This window comes from Trichechus manatus, unplaced genomic scaffold (assembly GCF_000243295.1).
Source record: "Trichechus manatus latirostris isolate Lorelei unplaced genomic scaffold, TriManLat1.0 scaffold00012, whole genome shotgun sequence".
NCBI classification, from domain to species: Eukaryota; Metazoa; Chordata; class Mammalia; order Sirenia; family Trichechidae; genus Trichechus; species Trichechus manatus.
The window spans coordinates 5,215,839-5,240,175 of record NW_004443948.1 but is presented as its reverse complement, the minus strand read 5'-3'; the positions used below and the strand labels follow the sequence as shown (position 1 = coordinate 5,240,175).

The window sequence follows — 24,337 nt, the reverse complement described above, 5'->3', positions numbered from 1 at the left end:
CTTCATCTAACTCATTTTTGTTAGTCGTGGTAATGCTAGTCCTTGGATGGTGCAAAGGGTTAAGAGCTCGACTACTAACTGGAAGGTTGGTAGTTTGAACCTGTCCGGAGGCACCTCAGAAGAAAGACCTGATGATCTGCTTCTAAAAGGTCACAGCCTTGAAAACTCTATGCAGTGCAGTTCTAATCTACACACGTGGTTGCCATGAGTAGGAATCAACTCCACAGCAATGTTTTGTGCATTATTTTGCATATGTTTGATTATTTTTTATGGTAATTCTAGCTTCATTAACAAACAAATTTCAGGAGTTTAAGGCAATAGAATTTTAATTCTCTCTCAAGTCATATTTTGTACAAAGATTTCAGGCATCTGGTGACTTTTCAGTATGTGGAGATTCAGGGACCCACAGTTCTTCAATTCTGTGGTATTTCCATCCCATACTGCCTTGGAAGCCTCCACTTCCAAACAGAAATTTTTTAAAGAAGTGGAAAAGAAGAGCTCTGTCGGTTTCTTTAAAGACTCTGAAAGAAGTGAAACATATCACGTACTCGTATTCCACTGACTAAATCTAATCATATAGTTTCAGTCCAAAGTGAGGGGTTGCTGAGACAGTAAGTATCACTTCATTAGGCAGCTACCTTCTGGGTTTAACTATCAAATACTGAAAAAAAAAAAAAAAATTTTGAGGGGAAGAAAACTAGTCACCTTAGCCACATTCATCCTTTAATATGGAGAGATCTATCTAGATATGATGACATTTAAGATGTGCATTTTGTCCTCAAATTTCCTTCTTATTCTGTAACTGGATAGTAGGCAAACATGTTAGATCCTAGCACAATCCTCAGTTTCTATATTGTTTAATTATGGGAGACCCTGTAGATTTTAGATGGGATCTCAAGGGCCCTAATTTCCCTCACATCTCAGATAGTTCTAAAAATTTAGTTCAGTACCACTGCATTGTCCATGGTATATTGCTACCATAGCTCTTCCTGTTTTAACCTCCTGCCTACCTTTTACTTATGAAAACTGAACTTCCTCAAATACAATGTGCCATTGCCAGTGCAAGATTGAATTTGAATGTCAGGACATTGCTTTTATAGTACCTAACTGCTTATTATAACATAAGATCTCTGAGGCTTAGTGGAAACAGAATTCTGGTTGCTTCAAAAAGCCACACTCATTCAGTATTTTTCTGCTTAGTGAGTTTCCTTGTACTTATGAATTAGGTCTGTGGAAAAAAGATACCCAGCTTGCTTTTAGGTGACCCACTGTATATTTATAAATCCTGTTCCATCAGACTTATTTTTAATAGGAAAACCTTCAACGTTTTACTAAGAGATTGAATACCAGCCTTAGTAATTATTAATTAGAAGATGTTAGAGCGTAATGTCTAAGAGATTGTTGTCTCCAGGGTAAGAATGCCTAGATTCCCATACCAACTCTGCTATTTATTAGCTATATGACTTTGGATAAGCTACCAAACCTCTCTGACATTCAGTTTCCTCATCTTTAGAAGAGGAATAGTCTCATTGGCCTATTGTGAGGACAAAAAATGACAAATAAATTCATGCACTTTTCAAATGTCTTGTCAGTTAGCAAATATGCTGTAAATGCTAACTGCTGCCATCATTGTCATCATCATCGTCTTAGCAGTGGTAGTGTGATTTTTTTCCTGTGTATTGACTGTGTTTTAATAACAGTCTCTTGATGTTGCACCAAGTCTATCTATTGCTCCTCTATTGAGCACATGTTTAGGTGGTTATCTAGTTTTTAGCAATCTCCTGATTTGCTTTCAGTAACTTGATCTGAAGGTTAGTTTTTGGCCCATTCAGGAAATCTCAGAAAGTATTTTCATGGTGGGGCTGTTCTGAGTCTGTTGCAGAATGCACACAGAAAGTTTAGTTTTATAGCAGATTATTTCTAAACCGTGTGTTTCCTTATTCTCTCCTGTATTGGCTGGCTGTTTTAAGCACTCTTTCCTTTCATATGGTCCTCATTATCTCAGTGAAAGTTCTCTAAGAGAGAGCTGAGATCTTTTCCACAGTGTAGTCTGGTTGTTGGGCTGCTTCAGTATCCAAGGCCAAGTCAAACTCAAAGCCCCGAAGTCCTAATCTCAGAGTTTCATATGAAAGCTGTGGAGTCAGCAAGTACAGTAACTTTTGAAGCAGTAGATATCACACTATGGATTTCCCTCTTGAGAATTAGCAAGAGTAGTGTGTGTTCAGTACCTTCTCTCTGGGTTTCAGAAGCCACCTCCACAGTGTATTTCATTTCAACCTAGCTACAAAGTAGAAATCCAAGGTTACTGCTGAACTATTATATTTAATGCAATAAAATAGAATGTGCTCTTTTGTTGTACATTTCACATGATGTATCTAATCTGATGTATTTTCTTCTCATCTTTTCAGTAAGTTTTGGAGCATTACTTATGTGAATTACTGAAAAAGCACCTATCTATCCTTGCTCCTAAAAGCCTTTTATCAAATTATGTTTTATCAGTCACACCACACGTGTCCTGGGCTTCCAAGGTTCAATCTTTTAGTTGCATTTTGGTTTTTCGTCCTATCTTAAATTTCCCCCTCCATTTATTTTTTTATTTACATATACAATCATTTTTAAATGCAATATAAATAATTGTGTATATATATGTCATGGATTGAATTGTGTCCCCCCAAAATATCTGTCAACTTGGCTGGGTCATGATTCCCAGTATTGTATGATTGTGTACCATTTTGTAATCTGAGGTGATTTCCTCATGTGTTGTAAACTCTATCACTATGAAGTAATAAGATGGATTAGCAGCAGTTATACTGAGGAGGTATACAAGATTGGATAGTGTCTTAAACCAGTCTCTTTTGAGAGAGAAAAGAGAGAAGTGAGCAGAGACACAGGGGAACCTCATACCACCAAGAAAGCAGTACTGAGAGCAGAGCACATCCTTTGGACCTGAGGTTCCTGTGCTGAGATGCTCCCAGACCAAGGGAAGACTGATGCATCAAAAGGACCTTTCTCTGGAGCCAACACAGAAAGAGGGCCTTCTTGTGGAGCCAATGCCTTGCATTTAGACTTTTAGTCTACTAGACTGTGAGAGAATAAATTTCTGTTTGTTAAAAGCCATCCACTTATGGTATTTCTATTATAGCAGCAGCAGATGACTAAGAAAATATATATACATATATATACGTACACATGCACCTATGAAACAGAAGAAAAAGGTTTCAATTTTCAAAAATTTATACTTTAGTTGCATTAAAACCAAAAAAACTAAACCCCTTACCATTGAGTCCATGCCGACTCATCTCAACCCTGTATGTTACAAGTAGAACTACTCCATAGAGTTTTCTTGCTTGTAATCTTTACAGAAGCTGCTCACGAGAACTCTCTTCCATGATGCCACTTGGTAGAGTCAAACAACTAACCTTTTGGTTAGTATTCAAGTGTAGTGTAAACCAGTTATGCCATGCAGGGACCTTTAGTTGTATTAACATGTTAAGATACGTTGCCTCTTCTTTTTCCAATCACTTAATCTGTCATCCTTCAAATTTTACAGACTAAATTGTATTTTTTTCCCTTTTTTATTACTGCATGGTTTTTCACTTTCCTACTGAATGTTTGATTTGTGTGAGATGATAACTTAAGAAATAATATTCATGATTAATATGAATTAGCTGATTTTTTCCCAAAGGGCAGTATTTTCTTTCTGTGACATCCCCTACCCCTACCCTCAAAAAAGGGCAAAAAGAGTAAGAAGTGAGAAATTGAGAGAAGAAGGCATGATCAAGATTAAATGTTTAAACTTTTCAATCACAAATGTATATTAGCAATAACAAAATATTAAACATGAATCATAAAAGCTATGAATTGCTTTTAATGAAATCTGTATTATTTTGATATTTTTATGGCTGTATCTGAATTCTGAAAATATAAAAATGAACAAAAATGATTCTCTTAAATATATATCATGTCCCTAGATTTTAAAAGTTTGTGTACTTTAAAAGAATTTGTTTATTCCATATAATAATTCTGTTCTGCCCAAAATGAAGACAGGACTGTGAAAAATTTAATCCAAATTTCAGGCTGTAGATGTTATTTTGGAATTATTTGGTAAGGACAAACAGGCCGAAGTTATTTTCCCAGCCTGGGCTGCAAACACCAATTGAAGTCTTTCACAGAATATGGGGCCCTGAAAAGTTGCAAGATTACAAATACCAAGGACAGGTTTCTCTATCTAATAAAGGCAGATGTTTTCATTCTCAATGTACTTTTGTGTATGCATTTCCATAATAGCGTGACATATCATCTTCTTGTCTCTTTGATATAAAGGCTCTGTAAGAGTTACACCACATCCACATGGCTACATATGGTGGCTTTATGGTTAGATGTAAAAAAAAAATGAATTTCATATGTGTTGGAGGAGACCAGTATATTGTAGGTTGTTGGAAAGAATAAGGGCTTACAAAAAGTATTTAGTTCAAATACCAAGTCATTTTCTTGTTCCATGAATCCAGGCAAATAGTGAACTGTATCAAATGCTGAAAGATGTTTTCTCAAGGAAAATAAGAACTAATGTGACAAACATCCAGGGAAATATTGTGTTTTAGAAAAGCAAACAAAATATGCACAAGCTTTTATTTGTGGGAGATGAGGAGGGAAAGTTATTTCCTATATAAGGTCCTTGGAAAGGTTTATCAGAATTTTGTAGTTAAGTGATTTTGATGATCATCTATTATCAATCTTCCTTCATAAAACTATCCATACTAGACATAGAAAACTTATAACATATATTAACTTCAGTTGTGTGGTATTCCTGTTAGAAATATGTTGCTAGTAAACTCTGTCTTTATTCACCAAAATAGTACAAAGTTGCACATAAAGCAGCGTTTGATATAAGTGATAAATCATAATTGGTATTTTATGTTCATAGATTATTTAACCTTCAAAACTTAAGGAAAATTCTAAAGACTAAAATTTCTGAAGCTGGGTATTCCACTTTATTTATGGGGTAAGTTTATATTGACATGTTACAAATGGTACTGGTAGCATTTGATTATTATTATTTTAAATAGTATTTTATTTTATTCTTGGTGAAAATTGATTATTTTCTTTTTAAACACAGAGTCTATCCAGTCCACAGATAGCTGAATTTTTTGGCCTTTGAAGTGTGCATTTTATAAACCAACCTTCTGTTATGCTCTCATGCCGTCGGACAAAGGGTATATTCTTTTTTCTCAGCCTAAGCATTCTGAAGAGAGAGATACAATATTAATCGAAACGAAATGCCTCTCATTTTTATCCAGGCAAGATGATATTGGGAAAAGGGAATCATCTGATTTAAAAGACAGTTTATATATTACAGTTTTATACATATACATATATATATATATAATGCACTACTATTTTTCCAACTTTTTCAAAATGGGTTTTGTCAGAGAGGGCTTCACCTTAACTCAGACACGTACGTGCACTTCTTCTTGACTTTATGATGTTCTCCCTAAATACTTGCTTTTAAATCCTTTTGATAATAATACTGAAACCTAGGGGAAGCAGAAACAGTTTTGAGTATAGGTATACTAATTTTATAAATATGAAAATGTGAAAGACACTTGACTACCTTAGCAGTTCTTGTTGAATCATTATAAGTGGCAGTATTTTTAGCATAAAATTCAGTCAAATTAGAGCTATATATTGAGACCAATGAGTAATTCATATCAGATGATTTTAAAATACTGATGAATAATACCATTAGTAAAATTAAGATATAACTTTCTATTTGAAGACTTCTTAACAATTCACCAACAAAATGTTTTAATAGGTGAAAATACATAAACACAGATATAGTATATAATACACTATCAAATTAGTGATTCTTGATTGAAAGTCATAAAATGTAGTGTTTCTCATAAGTGAATTTCAAAAGGTATATTAGTGAAGTCATTAGAAGTAACTTCAAAAATCACTTAGGGCATATTCTCCTGCAATGTGGGAAAGACACTTCCTGGCGGGAGACCACATAGTTGTTACTTGAACATTTGTGGTAAGAGCTCACTACATCAAGAGCCAGCCCAATACAGTTTTGAAGACCTCAATAAATAGAAAGACACTCCCTGTATTAAACACTAATCATCCCCTCTGTAGCTTCTACCATTCAATGGATTTGAGCAGCATGGATATAATTTCCTATTCACACGCCAGCCACTATTATCTCTACTACCAGTGTTCTCTTTTCCAGTGAAAACATTCCCAGAATTTTAAAAATATACTTCTTATTGGATATGGTTTGCAGATTCGAAACTGCTTTTTCTTCTTTCTCAAAATGTACTATACAGATGAAATTAGCATATACTGCTAATTGTATGTGTGTGTGATCGTGTGTAGCGTGTGTGTGTGTACAGTATTTGTCTTTTCCAACAGTTGTCTTAGTAAAAATTTAGTTGGAATTATCATATGGAAATTTCACATTTTAGTGGACTCCATCGTTGTTCAAAGGAATTATAACATTTTGTTTTCAAAATTAACATAGAATCATATCAGTTTTTATTTTATTTAAGAAGATATATAGAATTTCATTTCAAACTGATATCAAAATGAAGTGTATATTGCATTTACTATTTGAAAAAATATATAATAAATATTTATTAGATGCATAGGTAATTAATGCATATAATTAATAGTTATATTTGATATAAGTTATGCTGCAAATCTGCTGCAAAAGACCTCTTTAAAGTGTTGAAAGGCAAAGATGTTACTCTGGGGGCTAAGGTGCACCTGACCCAAGTCATGGTATTTTCAATTGCCTCGTGCGTCAAAAGCTGGACAGTGAGTAAGGAAGACCAAAGAAGAATTGATGCCTTTGAATTATGATGTTAGAGAAGAATATTGAATATACTATGGACTGCCAGAAGAATGAATAAGTCTGTCTTGGAAGAAGTACAGCCAGAGAGTGCCCCTTGGAAGGCAAGATGGAGAGACTTCGTCTCACGTACTTTGGACATGTTATTAGGAGGGACCAGTCCCTGGAGAAGGACATCATATATGGCGAGGTAGAGAGGTATGGCGAGGTAGAGAGGTATGGCGAGGTAGAGAGTCAGCGAGAAAGAGGGAAACGCTCAATGAGATGGATTGACACGGTGGCTGCAACAATGTGCTCAAACATAGCAGCGATTGTGATGATGGTGCAGGACCAGCCAGTGTTTAGTTCTGTTGTACATAGGCCACTATGATTCAGAACTGACTTCATGGCACCTAATAACAACAACAAATGCTGAATAATGAAATCTTTTTAAAGTCTAAAAAACCCAAAATTAAATTTAGTAGATAATGAACAACAATTCACCTACTCTATTCTAAAACTTGAAGCCCTGGTGGCACAACTGTTAAGTGCTTGGCTGCCAACCAGAAGGTTGGTGATTCAAACCCACCAACCACTCCATAGAAAAAAAGACCTGGTGATCTGCTCCCGTAAAGATTACAACCTAGGAAACCCTATGAGGCAGTTATACTCTGTCCTATAGTGTCGTTATGAGTCAGAATCAACTCAAGGGCACATGACAACAATTTCTAAATCTAGTGGTATGCTCTGAGTTTAGAGTCTGGCATAATCAATAGAAAATAACTATAGTAATACTTCTATAGATATTTCTTTCATGTATAACCCAAGTCAGTATGGATAAGAGCACACTGATAAAGCAATAATTAATAACTAGTTTTCATAATGTATAATATTCATAATTTATAATTTACTACCTGTGTTTTATTGACTATGCAAAGGCATTTGACTGTGTGTATCATAACAAATTATGGATAACATTGCAAAGAGTTGGAATTCCAGAACATTTAATTGTCCTCATGAAGAACCTGTACACAGATCAAGAGGCAGTTGTCCGAACAGAACCAGGGGATACTGTGTGGTTTAAAGTCAGGAAAGGTGTGTGTCAGGGTTATATCCTTTCACCATACCTATTCAATCTGTATGCTGAACAAATGATCCCAGAAGGTGGACTATACGAAGAAGAACGAGGCATCAGGATTGGAGGAAGACTCATTAACAACCTGCGTTATGCAGATGACACAACCTTGCTTGCTGAAAGCGAAGAGGAATGGAAGCACTTACTGATGAAGATCAAAGACCACGGTCTTCAGTATGGATTACACCTCAACATAAAGAAAACAAAAAACCCTCACAATTGGACCAATAAGCAACATCATGATAAACAGAGAAAAGACTGAAGTTGTCAAGGATTTCATTTTACTTGGATCTACAATCAACATTCATAGAAGCAGCAGTCAAAAAATCAAAAGACGCATCGCATTGGGCAAATCTGCTACAAAAGACTTCTTTAAAGTGTTGAAAAGCAAAGATGTCACCTTGAAGACTGGGGTGCGCCTGACCCAAGCCATGGTGTTTTCAGTTGCCTCATACGCATGTGAAAGCTGGACGATGAATAAAGAAGACAGAAGAAGAACTGACTCCTTTGAATTGTGGTGGTAGTGAAGAATACTGAATACACCATGAACTGCCAAAAGAAGGAACATATTTGTCTTGGAAGAAGTATAACCAGAATGCTCCCTAGAGGCAAGGATGGCGAGCCTATGTCTCACATACTTTGGACGTGTTATCAGGGGGGATCAGTTCCTAGAGAAGGACATCATGCTTGGTAAAGTAGAGGGTCAGTGACAAAGTGGAAGAACCTCAATGAGATGGATTGACACAGTGGCTGCAACAATGGGCTCAAGCATAGCAAGGATTGTGAGGATGGCGCAGGACGAGACAGTGTTTCATTCTGTTGTACATAGGGTCGTTATGAGTCGGAGTCGACTTGACGACACCTAACAACAGCAATAATTTCATAATTTAGTAACTTAAAAGTAGATTTTTTTCTCAAAATCATAACACCAAAATTATGACTGTTTTAAAGAAATTATATTCCTCACTGTTTTTCAGCATTCTTTCAAATCTACATTAATTTTTATATGGAAACATTAGAGCATATAAATGTAATGGTATGAGTAGGCCTAAAGTAGCATGGAGAAACTGCTCGCTAATATCTCTTCTTCCTGTGCACACAGCTGCACTACATTTTTCAGTCTTGCTCAGATTTAAGTGTGTCCATGTGCCTGAATGTGAAATGGTGGCTACAGTGATATGTGCACTTCCAGGGCCATCCCATTAAAATTTCCCACACATGCTTCCCCTGGCACTCTTTCCCTCGGAAGACTTTCATGATCATATGATGAAGATGACAGCTTAGGTCCCTGATGCTTCTTGTGGTGCACACCACGTTCCACCAATGACCTTGAGCAGTCCTTCACTGTTACATGATAAAGAAACTTCCTGAATTTTAAGCTACCGAAGTACAACCCTGCATTCATAAGAAAATTCGTATTGTAAAATCACGAGGTGTAATGACATCTACATGGTTAGCTAGCATAAATAAGTATTTAAGTGTATTTATCTTTTACTTTGCAAAGTTCTTTTTGACATATGACATTGCCAAAGTAGGAGTCAAATAAGCTCACTCACTATCTTTAAGTGAAACAGTAAATTTACAATGTCAGAATCTATAAATTTAGAATGTTTACAGTCATGGATCACTATAAAGTATAGGAGGAAAATCACGACTGTCTTTTAAAATTTCACTGAAATAATTATAATAATGTTAAACTATAGAAAATTTTCAAAAAAAAGGATCTAGAAAAAAATGAGTGTTCTAGTTGTGGAAATATTTATGTTTTTCCTTTTGATCTCTTTTGGTAATTCATCAGTATGAAAAAATTTAGTCTAAAGATTTAGAACCTAAAAATCAAAGGCAGCAAACTTCTTTTAGCCAAATCTTACAAAATGAAAATTTATCAGGTACAGGAAATTCATTAGAACATAAAATTTTCAAGTCACTGTCATGTTGAAATATGTCATTCGTCTTGAGTTTATTATACTTAGTCTATGAGATGGTACATGGATGCATCTGTCATTTTATTTATTCATTTGTGTTTTTACTTATTCATTCACTCATTTATTCAACAGAGAAAATGGAAACTATGTTCAGAGTATTATGCTAGTTACTGTGGCAATCGGAGGGTCAATAGGTATCTCTTTGCCAGAAGATTACCATGTAATAAAATAAATGCTACATATGAGTTTATAAATAATGGCATATGTAATGCTCACATTTAATCTTTAATTAGTTCCTCAAATGGTCTTTGAGCTCCATTGTATGCTCCTGGCCCTGAAGAAAGATGTGAATGAAGTTTAAAGTGGATATCATTGGAGGGTTATCTAGTGCTGAGTTATCTAGTCTGAGTTATCTACTGCTGCTATAACAGAAATACCACAAGTGGCTGACTTCAACAAACAGAAATTTATTTTCTCACAGTTTTTGAGGATAGAAGTCCAGATTCAGGGTGCTGGCTCTAGGGGAAGGCTTTCTTTCTCTGTCGGCTCTGGGGGAAGTTCTTTGTTCCTTGATTCCTTGGTGATCTTCATGTGGCATGGGGTCTATCTTCTCCCATCTCTGCTTTCCTCACTTGCTTGTTTACTCTCTTTTATATCTCAAAAGAAATTGATTTAAGACACACTCTACCCTAAAACTGTCTCATTAACAAAACAAAGAAAACTCATTCCCACTGGGATTTTAACCACAGTTTAATAAACAAACAGAAAACATTGCTCTTGAGTCAATTCCAACTCATAGCGACCCTATTGGACAGAGTAGAACTGCCCCATAGGGTTTTCAAGGAGCGACTGGTAGATTCGAACTGCCGACCTTTCAGTTCGCAGCCAAATGCTTAACTACTGCACCACCATAGGGGTTAGGATTTACAACACAAATTTTTGGGGGGGGACACAATTCAATCCACAACAGAGGGTGCATTAATGAGGTGATGTGGAAATTAACTTGAAAGGTAAATATGACCTGGGGACTTGCAGAGCAAATATATGCCATTATTAAAGATGTATGTGTCGCTTGCTGTATTTGAAAAACAATTGTGATAGAGTGTCATCTTATAAAATAGTTAATGGGGTATGGTCATCTTACATAAATGGTTTAGGTTCAAAGTTTTAGGGATTTGATAGAGTGAAGGAATGGAGGGGTTTCCATAAGGAGGGATCATGAGCAGGATATTTCAAGGAAGATGGGCAAACTTTAGCAAAGACAAGAAGACTAGAAAATTAAAAATATCTTGGAGTTTATATTCATTCCCTAAACACATAAACATGCTTTTCCATACTGGTTTATTAATTTTGGAACATTTTAGGTGGGTAATGTTTTACTATTTTGTTGTTTCTTATTAAGAAATTACACCTATAGAAATGATAGTAATGACTTTTTGTTCTTAGACCTTTGAAGATAGAAAACCTGGAGTTTAAAAATTGAAATTCTAGCATTACAAAACTTCCTTCAAATAGTGATACAGTTTCCAGGTTTATTGCTTAGATTTTGTTCACATTTGTATTCTAAAACTCCATTTACCATGGTTTCAGTAAAAAATCAGTCCAGGCTGAAACTTGGTATACCAAATATCAGATCGGGAGCAATGGCTGTTTTTACCAATTTTCCAGAAGATTGATTTAGATTGTTCTATGTTGTATGACTGTAAAAGAGCAAAACAGAAAAGGATTCACCAGCTTGACATTTTCTTCTGTGTGTTTTACGTCCTTTATATGGTACTATTATAAATAAAACATACTGTTTTTAATATATCAAATAAAATCTTATTGGGCTATCAACAAATAAAACAACACTTCCATAATATGAATAAAAGTTGCTAGATTTTCCTCTTTATCTTACCTCTTCTGCAGTAACTAGAGGCATAGTTTGACATCATGTGTCTCAATATGCCAATTATAAGGTCTGACAAGAGTTAAACCTTAGATCTGTGGCCAGCTTGTAAGCTTTATTATAGTTTATTCTACTCATTTTTCCTTTCTTATTTATTCGTGTACAGATCTAATTAGCTGAAAAATCATTCTGAAACACCAATCCAAAGCTGACCTCACTGTAGCTTCAATTCCTGTCCTGGTTCTAACCTTTCAGAGTAGTAGAGATTTCAGCTGAAAGCACAGTGGTTGGGAGATTGCATCAGCCAGATTGGTTAGTGACCAGTTCCAGAGAAATCTGTAGGGACAAAGCAGAGTAGACAGCTCAGGTCTAGGCAGACATGTTCAGAGAGCAGGCCTGTTTGCAGAAGTTAGGAAAAAAAGCAGAACGGTGATCTGCGCAAACTTGAAAAACAAAGTTAATCATGAAAAGGGGTCAGTTATCAGGCAGCAGGCATCCAAATAAAACTTGATATTGAATCAAAGGCCTTATGGTAAGAATTCATGCTTACATTTTCGCCATCGGCAGAAGCTGGCTTCAAGTCCTTACATATCTAAGAATCAAATGGAAACTCCTGGCTGGAGGAGGCATGCGTTGAGAACATGTTGAATGAAGGCTAACAGGCCTATGGTTCCTTAAATGCCTAAATCCCATAACATTGTTGTACGGCTTTAAGAAATGGGAACTTCCTGGTTGGATGCCAATTGCATTTTTAAAACTTTCAAATATATGCAATTATTGTTTTGACTAAAGTTCTATAGGTGTATGTTGGGATGCCTGTGAGCATTAATTATATGAATACTGAGAATTTAAGTAGCCAAGATGTCACTTGGAGTCACTGGTATCATCCTCATCTAGGGTAAACTATTATAAAATTACTGAGCATATAATCTTCATTTTATATACAGAATTTCATGAAATACAGGAAATATGTACAATTATACAAAATATTATATACAAAATATTGATAATCCACATATCCATTTTAATCCAATAATTTATTGATGGCCTATGTATGGACTATAGCCTGTGGATGCATTGTGTGAGCACAAAGATGTGTAAGGCATAATGCTGATTTGGGAAAGTTTTAGGTCTGGATGATCGAGAACAAATGCAAAGAATATATAAGGTTGTCATGTGTTGCATTTTAATAGTCTGTTGAGTGATTACATAATGAAATATATTTTATTATCATTATTTAAGTATCCTTAAGTGTGACATGAATTATTATTCTCTAGTAACCAATTTAAGAAAAAATACTTGAAAAAGTTTCTGGTAAGCAGTATGCGATCACTTTCATACAAATCATAACACTTAAGGAAGGAAAACTATTGCAAATATTAACAAATTGCTAGCAGGTCCTTGAGAGAATAATGCCAGATAAATTCAGTCTTACTGTTGTTATTAAACAATTTGATTTAAAACAAGTTAATATTCACCTTATTGAATATGCAGATAATCACTGTTAGAAACGGGTATAAAATGTGACTACACTTCTGCAAGTAATTTTTACCCGGCATGAATCCCAAATATGCATTTGTATGTTTGATGAACCATTTAGAACCAATGGTACATTGGGAAAATAATTTTCTCCAGAGTTAAGTACTACTTAATAGATTCCTACTCATTGGTCGATGCTTCTTATGCTTCTTACTTGCAGCTCGGATTAAATCCTCTGGAGCTCAGAGTTTTGAACCATTAAATTACCTCACCAGTGGGTGGCAGGCACCTAATGCTTGATGGAGCATGACCGAGGAGTGGCCAACTTAACCTATTAGCTCATTTTAAATTTCTATGATGTGTGAGCAATTCCCTTTCATTCTTTTGTTACACATGCTGATTTCTTCTCTTCATTTATTCTAAGAGTAATATTTTAAAATATTTTTAAATGAAATGTTCAATTTATTATTTATTTCTTAATTAAGGTAATGATTAGCCTTCTGTTCTTCAAGCAAAGCTTATTTATTTTTGAAAGGTTGTATTCACTTTGACTGAGAGTATTACAATTCTTTATTTAGTTTGACTGTGCATTTGAGATTTACTATGTAGAAGAGAGAAGTAATATGCATAGTGTCCGATTAGGTACCACCTTTTCTAGAGTAAAATGACAGTATCTTTAAAGGTCATTCATTCAGGATTTCAAATCATGTTCTAATGAAGTATCACTTAGTTAGAAACTTGTGCGGCATGATATCTAACTGTGTCGTGTGCCTCAGTGTATAAATGGGACACTTTCTTTTTTTTTTTTCCCTTTCCTTTTATTTTTGGCTACACTCCCATGGAATCCTATGGGGAGAGATTGAAGAAAACTTCCTAGTTCAGTTCTTTTTCACTCTGCTCTTCTATATAGAGAGTTTGGTTCTCAGTTTCCATTCGATAGCTACTGTGCAGGCACCAATGACTCAGGGTGCTGAGATGAGTCAATCAGGCTCACAGGAAACCATTTGAGCTATAGTATGTCTCTCTTTGGACTATTGAAGATTTTCCCTTATCCTTTCATACCTGAAATGTTGTTTTGAAGTGAACTGCAGATGACATTGTAAGTATTTTCACCCTTGCAAAGATTAATGTTGTAAATGTAGGGTTTGCTTAAAATATTCAATCCAACTACAATTTCCTTAGGTGGCTATATTGTTTTAGGAAATTATTTATTAAGAAAATTTACAAAATAAATAATTCCTGTACTAATTTTGGCAGTTTCTTGGTTCATGGAATTGTGCTGACAGTTTGTGAATACATCATATATTTCAGTTTTAAATTTCTAAACCATACTCCTTATACTTTCACTTTGATGTTAACAATCATTATTATCTCCAGCTAACACAAATAAACTGAAGAGCACAATATTTAAATGACTTACCCAGGTTTATACGCTTAATCAGTAACAAAGCTTACACTAAAATTCAGGGATTCTGATTTTCAGAATCTAGTTTTTAGTTAGTCAACGCTGTTGATAATCATAAAACAACCCAAAGTATTACACGATTTAGTAAGGTAAATTGATTGAGGCATTTCAGACACTAAGGTATTTGGTTCCCTTCAGGATACTAACCGAGAACATTTTAATAATATCATTTTAGATTCATTTTAAGGCACTTTAATATATTACATGATTTCATTTGGTCCTTATCATAATCCAAAAATGGAATTAAATCAGGAATTATTATCCACAGGAAATCTGACCTCATACAATTATCTAGAGCTGGGTCTTTTGATTCCAAAGTCAGTGCTTTTTGTATTACCCCATGCAAATGGTTTAAATATGGAAGTTTTATTTCCTATGCTTTGAGTAATTCAGATTGACTTCAGCAGGTTATATAGTTTCCACAAACTAGTCTGGCCAAAAGAGTGTTAAATTCTTTTTCTCTAGGATTCACTGAAAACTTAAAAGCTCTGTCTGTTGGTGGTGGGACCTGTGAGAAAGGAAATGAAATTGAACACAGTGGGTGGTGGGTAACATATTTCATCTGTAGAGTATCATTGCAGGAACTTGAGGTTTTCCCCTTTGGTGACCTCATTTTTTTTTTGAAAAAGAAGAAATATGTAATAAGTGTTTTTTATAAATCATAGCTTTGAAAAGTGGTTGATCTCGCATGAGGTCCTGTTGGAGGAAATCACAAATCTGTGTCCCACTGTTTTTCTCTGCCAACTGAAGAAAGCATAAACATTATGGCATGTAGGAGATAAAGGACAAACTACACATTTCAAAAAAATGTGCACACACATATCCTAATGGAATCACACACATACTCATAATCCGATCTGCCTTACTTTTCATATCAAGTAAAAATAGTTTCAAAAATATTTGTAAGTACATATCTTCTTACAACATTAGTGTTAACAAACAATGTGTGATTTGAGTGTATGGAGGGGTGATTTTATGGAAGATATTTAAAAATTATGAACATTTCAAGTTTTCCTAAATGTTATATATTTTATGATTGCTTACTCTTAATAAAAATTAAACCTTTATTATAGATTTAAATGCAACTGTAAGAAAGAATACAGAGAGACCTCATGTACCCTTCCCCTCAAGTAACATCTTGCAAAATTATAATACAAAATCATAATCAGGAAATTCACATTGATATTATCCACCAATCTTATTCTGATTTTATCAATTTTACAGGTACTCATTTGTGTGTGTGCGCATGTGTGTGCACATATGTTTGTGTATGTGTGTGTGCACGTTTAGTTCTATGCAATTTTATTGCATATGGAAGTTTGTGTATCCATCACCACAGTCAAGGTACAAAACAGACACATTACAAGAATTCCTCACACTGTCATTTGCATCTCTCCTCTTCCCCTCCACTTTCTGCTTCCCCTAACCCCTGGGAATCACTCATCTGTTCTCCATCTCTATAATTTTGCCATTTCAAAACATTATATAAATGGATTCCATCTTGATTTATATTGATAGTGTTTTTAAGTGTATCACTTGGTACACTTAGTGACTGCTCTGGATATTACTGTATATATGTAGTAATATATAGTAGAATATATTCATATATGTGTGTATATATATATATATTCTACTAGTATCTATTATCTACTAGTATCAACATTTTATCACTTTGAGGAAAGTGTGGAAACCGTATTTCCATTAGGAGCCATTGCACTCCCCGTTTTTAAATACCATTGTCTTGAGTATTTCCTCTCTATATACTGAACACTGCATCAGCTGGTGTTATGATTTTTCTTTCAGTCACCAAGTATGATTTGGAAAACTCATGAAGAAAAGGGAAGTCTATTGTATTTACCTATATTTTTGTTCTCTCTGTTGTTCTTTCTTCTTTCTTGATGCTCCCCAGGTCCTTCTTTGATCATTTCTTTTGTTCAAAGACATTTTTTTAAATCCCTCTTTAAGACAGTTTTAAGATAAATTCTTAGTTTTCCTTCTTTTGAGAACATATTTAGTTTCCATTCATCCCTAAAGCATAGTTTTACTGGCTAAGAATTGGTGTTTCCTTATAGGTGATACGTGATTCTATCTGCCTGCTGCCGTTTTCTTTGTTTTTAGTTTTCAAAAGTTTAATTTTGATATATCTTGGCATGGATTTAGTTGAGTTCTTTGTACTTAGGTTTGGCTTAGCTCCTTGGCTGTGTGAGTTTATGTCTTTTGCCAGATCTGGAAAGTTGTCAGCCATTATCACTTCAAATATACTTTCACTCCTACTTTCTTCCTCCTCTCCTTCTGCAACTTTGATGGTACAAAATGTTTAATTCTTGTTGTTGTCACACAGCTCCTAGAAACTCCATTTAATTTTGTTTTCATCTGTTTTCTTTCTATTATTCAGATTGGTTGAATTCTGTTGATCTGTTCTTAAATTGATCGATTCTATTCTCTCCCATCTCCACTGTACTATTAAGTTGATCGGGCAAATTTTTATTTTGGGTAATTATATTTTTAATTTCTATAATTTCAGTTTGGTTCTTTTTTTATAACTTCTTTTTCTTTGCTGAAGTTTTCTATTTTTTCATTTGTTTCAAGATAATTAGTAACTACTTACATGTTTTTATGATAGCTGTTTTGAAATCCTTTTCAGATAAATCCAACATCTGATTCATCTCAGTGCCTACATTTGTTGGTTGTTCTTTTTCATTCAAGTTGTGAATTTCAGGTTTTTGTGATAAACAAGGTTTTTTGTTTGTTTGTTTTAAATTGTATCCTGGACATTTTGTGCATTACTTTGGAGACTCTGGATCCTATTTAAATCTTCTATTCTAGGAGGCAGTCACCAGTTTAGGTTTAGCACACAGGTCCTGGTTTACTTTTACAGGCCGTGGTTCCAACGACAATTTAATTTTTAGAGCCTTTGTGGAGTCAGTTTTGGTCAGTCTGATTTGTCTGATTCTGCTAGGGCCCCCACTGATCCCTACTGCTGCCACCTATGGGGACAGAAGGAGCTTCCCCAGACCAGGCCACCTGGTGGCTGTTAGGTAGGGCAAGGGGTTCTCTAGCTCATGGAGAAGATGAAAGCTTGCTTTGTTGGGTTCTTTTTAAAGCTGAATCTCCTCTGCCAATGCTGCTCAGCGTCCTGGTTTCTCTAGGTGGGAAAGAGGAGTTTCAAGCTGGGTGGGAAAAGAGATCTCTTCCTCCTAATGCTTATTATCAGGTATATTTCCATCTGCAGTGCCGCCAGGCTATCCTGGTATTCCTAGAGGGACTTCCATTCAATGGGGAATAATTATGAGCCTACCTGGACCGCCTTTTATTGCTAGATTGGGGTTGGGAGATATGGGGACCGGATCACCTCTACTATTGTGCGGGAAGCTTAAGACATCCTGTTACTGTGTTATTCCTCGAGTCTTGGTGTCCATAACCAGTACTTCTTCCTCTTTCTACCTTTCTTTAGTTGCTTCTTGCTTAATACAAGGGTTTATAGTTGTACTTATCCAGACACATAATAATATTTAAACTTTTTTTTTATGGTTTGTCCCAAAATGAGTTAAGAGGAGCATAATTCAGCAAGATGCTAAGAGATCTCCTGTGAAAACAAGTGTTCTGTAATATAATCAGGGTAATTCAGGGACGGATTACCCAATAAGGTATACATGGGCTTTACTGTGCTTACTTATTAATCTGCAGTGCACAATTTCACCTGGTTTTCACCACATTAAAGAAGTGGTGAAACCCATGGGAAGTTTTGTAGCTTATTTCTCCATAGAAGTGAACTCATTTTGTTTATAATTTCTCTTGGCACTAGCATTCCATGAAAGACTTTGTGGGGAAAAGCTGCTTTTATCACCATCAACATCTGCCTCGTCTAAAGTGTTGCATTAGATGCAATCACTTAATTAAAAAGTTCTTTCGTAGAACACTAAGGAGCACCTAATTCTACTTTGACTTAAAAAAAATGTGATAAAATATTTCATTATATTTAAACCTTCCTTTAAATTGTTTCAGGAAGTAAGATTTAGATTTATGGCCAAAGAAAATGTTTATTGTGTTAAAATGCATAGTTAATACATTTTTTCTAATGTGTAACTTTTCTAACTTTTTCTAATGTTGTTATTCACAGTTTCAATATTTTCTGTTTCCAGCTTTAAGGGACAATAGGATCGAGCTGGTTCGGGCTTCCTGGCATGAATTGAGCATCAGCGTCAGTGACGTGTCTCTCTCTGATGAAGGACAGTACACCTGTTCTTTATTTACCATGCCTGTCAAAACTTCCAAGGCCTATCTCACTGTTCTGGGTATGTACAAGAAACCAATACTATGTAATTACAAAGCCAGGGAGATGTATGCTGCTATAGCACCATGATTCAGTTTGAAAGATAAACATATTAAGGATCATTTTGATAGGTGTATTTTAATCCATGATATGCTACATTGTAACAAAAGACATTTTAGAAATATTTTGTTACCTTATTCATTTTATAAATGGATGAAGGGAAGTGCAAAGAATATTTCATATAAAAGCACGAGGCCGCAGAGCCGGCAATAGATGCCAGGTTTCTTGATTCCCCATCTACATTTCTTTGTATAAAGAAATCTACATACAATTGTATATATTGTGATCCTTTCATAAAGTGGCAGAATAATGAGCATATTGAGTTCAGCTTGAGTCTGTACTGTGCTACTCCATTTTATTGTATCAGTCAGCTGATGGGGGTATTCCCTACTAACTTATTGCTTTCCAGTACGACCCCTTTATATATTCTAGGACATGTAAATTACCCTAACATTTCCATGAGTCTTCTTGCCTGTTAGCTTTGTATTTTCTAGATTCCCAAAGGAAGTGCATAATGTCACTTGGGCATGCAACTTGTGGCTTCTTTTTGCTTTTATTCTCTAAATATTGGACCATTTTCCCAAAGGTTAAAGTGACACAGAAAAGCAATACATTCATGCAGATTCTGAGGAAATAAAGTTGCAGCTTTGAGCTCTCTGTGATTTCACAGACGTCAGTGGCCCAATCAGCTGAAATTGCTGCAGTTCATTGAAACACACCTGTGTACTGAACAAGTTAGAGGAATTTAAAGATTGATTTTCTTCCCCCTAGCTTGCCTTCCTTTTTAGATAGACAAAGGCAGAAAGTTACATTTAAAAGGACTTATACATGCTTTTCATTTGGATGGGGATATTAAAGTTAACCCAGCTAGTAAATGGGTTTTGTGCACGGGATATGAAATATGTTTCTTTGCAAGTCTCACTGGGACTATTTTATAAAAATCTTCACAAGTTTGCCATTAAGGACAAAATGTACCCACTAAAACGGAGTATTTCAGGATCACAACTGCCTAAGGTTAATGTATTGTTCTATAGAGAGCTACTTTGAGATCCAAAGAACAGATGACTGGCTAAATTCAGCTTATTAAATGGTGTTGTGACAAAGATAAAAAAGGTAATGGGAAGGTGAAGAGAACAACAACACAAAAAACCTAGCCACCTAATAGAAGCAGGTTGATCTGTCATGTGTCTTCGTTGTTGTTGTTTTATTTTGTATTTCTCATATTGGTGATTTCTAACATTCTTACATTTTGTTCTTCTCAAATTGAATTAAATAGCCTAATTATGAAGCTTTCAGTCTGCCTTTATTATTAATTCATTTTAGAAGAGATTTTTAAAAACTTTACCATGACAATAGAATATTATTGCCAGTAAATGTATTTTGTTCTATTATTTAAATCACCCATGTAATATCTCTGCATATTAATTACCTGCTTATTCATTGGATGATTTGGATTATAAAAGGTAATATGTGGTTAGCATTAAAAATAATACATATCATACTTCATAAAACCACAATTGCATTTCTCATATAAACAACATCAAGAGAAATTTTCTCCTTTAGAAGCATCAGGAAAGTCAGTATAGTTGCAACTATTAATATGTCTCTTAATCCAAAATGCATTTTTTCAACAAAGTACACAGAAAACGTTCTCATTTTTATACTTTCAGAATTATGAAATCATAAATGTAAAGTGCTGTTTTAGTTAAATCAGAATTTCCTGAATAATAAAGATGTGTGGGTTTTTTTCTCCTCCGCAATATACACAGTCCACTTTCTTAAAACTTTATACTGGTAAATCTTAAGAAATATTGATTGAATGGTTGTTTTTAAGTTTTACAAATAGTAATATTCTAGGTAAAATTTTGTAATTTCATTAAAATACTATTTTGAACAAAATTCATTTCAAGTGCTTTCTATATATGTATGTGTGTATATGTTTTTGTTGTATGCTGTCAAGTTGATTCTGACTCACAGTGACCCTATAGGACAGGGTAGAACTACCACCCTACTATAGAAGGTTTCCTAGGCTATAATCTTTTCAGGAGCAGATCTCCAGGTCTTTTCTTCTGTGGAGCCACTGGTGGGTTCCAACATCTGACCTTTCAGTTAGCAGCCAAGTGCTTTAACCATTGCACCACTAGGGTGACACACTCTTCACTCTGTCTCTCTTATATATATAGTTTATTTTATAGCAATTTATTATTCTTGATTGAATATGTTCGCAGTTAACCACCCATGTTAGCAGCTTTGTGTGTGAAAGCAGTAGTCGCAAGACAAAATCCATCCTGAAGACTGTTGTTAACTGTATTCATTTGTTTAATTTTCAGGGGTTCCTGAGAAGCCTCAAATTAGTGGATTTTCATCACCAGTTATGGAGGGAGACTTGATGCAACTGACTTGTAAAACATCTGGTAGTAAACCTGCAGCTGATATAAGATGGTTTAAAAATGACAAAGAGATTAAAGGTAAACAATGGAAAATTGTCCCAGATCAAAATTAATGTTCTGAAACGAGCATAAAATGTTAGTAAAAGACATTTTATATATTTTTTTCAAGCCACAGTATCACTTCCTGATTAAGTGTAATTGAATGAGATTCACCCATTTCCTAATTTAGGTAATTTTGCAAGGTATATTAATATACCTCTGTGTGCCTCATTTTCCTCTTCTATAAAATGGATTTAACAATAATAGATACCTCATAGGATAACTAGAGAAATAAATGAGTTAATGTATGAGAAACAGAGTCATGCTTGACTCTGTGTAAGCACTAAATACATGTTAAATATTACTGTTTCAAAAGTCATATATATTATTTAGCTTTTAGGCAGAGAAACTGCATCAATTCTTATGACTCAACTTGTTGGTTTCTGGAATTACAAAGTTCTTAAAATAGAACTGGCCAACCATAAATCTGATTGCTTGTAGGTTTCACAGATAGTAGAAAAGAAATTACTTATTTCAGTAAATACATACAACAATCTAAATATTCAGCATAGTTCTGTTCTTAGCTAATACACTTAAATTTAAACACGCACACATACACACACATTCACATATTTTTTTAGAGGGGCAAGAGGTTTATAGAGGATGGTTAGTAAGACTAGCAGGGTTTCGATTTCCCTGCATGCACAGACCCTGCGCCTGATGTCACAAGTACATTCAAATCCAAGTATAATGTTTGATTATGATGGTGGTTAAAGCATGTTTCCTATCTACATAGTTTTATGTACTGTTCTTAACATTACCTTCTATGAGATAGGTTAATGCAAACCATTCTGATTATTGTAACTTATAATTCTATTGCCTTACATCAGATAAACAGTAATCCTTAGTGATAGGGGTATAGACCCGGGAAGCGAGATTGCCTATTTAACTGAGAAATTATAGGTTTACAATTCATATAATTATTCTATCTATCTATCTGTCTGTCTGTCTATCTGTCCACACACACATACATACACACATATCAAATAGGGTCTTATCTATAATTATAATGCCTTTGTCTTAGAATTATAAATATCTTATTGAACAAAATTTGAATAACTACAAATCCTGAGACACAAGTTAGACATTTTGGAAAGTTAAACTGTCAAGTTAACTTTGTAACCTGATTCTTGCATCTGCCAGGGCTCAGTTAACAATCATTATAATTCCTCCTCAAGGATATGTTTGTTTAGGCATGTCTGAATTTAGCACTTTCCTAAATGGAAACAACACTGCTTCCAGACTTGTTTTACAACAGCAAGGATCTAATCAGGCTACTTTTAATGCTTAATTAAGCACTTCTGATGGAAAGATTTAGCCTGCTGAATACGTTTAAAATTCCCTTTCTATGGCCTGAAACAATTCTCCAGGTGGCAAATTCTTACACATCAAGTATGTCCTTTTGTGTGAAGTTCTTGGTTTTTGCTCCAGTGCTCTTCTTACCTTAAATACTCTTCTTCAATGAACTGTCTCATTACCTTCATGCTCCCCTTCTTTAATGCTGATATAAATAGCATATGAATAATCTGTGAATGAGAACCATCACAAAGCTAGTTCCTAGGAAGCAAGGGTCAGGTATGTGTCTGCTTTCCAACTTTCCCATTGTCCCCTAGAGCAGCCTCTCCCTTCCCCATGCACTGTCTCTCATTCTCTGCTGAGTGCAGTAATTGCTGCAGTGTAACATATAACTCACAGACTATACTTACAGTTATGTGGTTTATTAGGATAAAGATACAATGCAGAAGTAACAAGTTACAAGCAGGCAAGAAAAACAGGATGTAACTCAGGAGCAACAGGAAGAGGTACTTGGGTGAGGTTTGGAAAGGTCCCTAGAGCAAAGGGCGCGTCCATTCCCAGGAAGCTTTCCTTCCAGTATTCCCTCCCTCAGGAAGCTTCTTCAGGCCTTAGTGTTTTGAGCTTTTATTGGCTAGCCCATGAATTCATTTTTGGTTACCAAGTGGGCTCTCAGATCAGTTCATACTCATTAAAACTAATCCTCAGGATGTGGTCAATGTAGCCCAACTATTTTAAAGGTTATTTCATAGATTCCAGGGAGAATGGTCAAACTGCTTGAGGTAAACTAACACTTAACCCCACAGGTAGGTATGTAGTTCTACTCAGTTTCTTTGTAGTTTCTTGAGAAACTCGTTGATGTTCTGAAATTTTTATAAAATAGTTTAATTTTTGATAAGTTCTTCTTCTGCTGTCAATACCAAACAGATGTGGGTCGACCTTTGTTTATTGTGAAAGCACAAAAAGTTTGATCTTGTAAACCACCATACTTTAAATCACTTCAGTTGAGAACAAAATATCAAGACAAAAACATGTACAGAATCATTACATGACTCTGTGCTGTATTCAGAGGGAGTGAAGCCTCTTTTTTTTCCCATGCATAACCACTTACAGCACATTTATCATCCCTACACTTGGATTCATCTATAGCTTTTTCTGTTTACATATCCTGTCTTCCCAAACAGATGGTGAACTGCCTGAGTAGTATAAACTTTATTTTTATAAGTACATATGAAAATATGATGAGTGCAGTATTCTATGCAGAGTGCACATTCATTACTGTTGCTATCCTCTGCATGTGCTCAGTGAAATTTCAAAAGCTTGCAGCAAACACTCCTCACTGAAAGGAGGTTCCATCCTTACCTTGTGCTAGCTTGTCTTTTCAGAGATCAAAATTTGACTTTGTATTACAATTTGAACTGTTTTTACTACAGTATCACTTGACACTTTTTAAAAAGACAATTGCTGGTGTAAAGCAAAGATAAACAATAGGCATATCCAC

The 24,337-nt window shown here is 35.0% G+C and overlaps 1 protein-coding gene across 2 annotated transcripts in view; it reads left to right on the top strand.

The window, feature by feature from the left end:
- Positions 1–24,337, top strand: part of CADM2 (cell adhesion molecule 2) — a 1,164,623-nt gene that overhangs the window by 985,184 nt on the left and 155,102 nt on the right. For both annotated transcript variants that reach the window (XM_004371338.1, XM_004371337.1), the window contains 2 exons: positions 18,864–19,016; positions 21,385–21,522. In XM_004371338.1, coding sequence (XP_004371395.1) covers positions 18,864–19,016; positions 21,385–21,522 — 291 coding nt within the window. The remainder of the gene's footprint in view (positions 1–18,863; positions 19,017–21,384; positions 21,523–24,337) is intronic.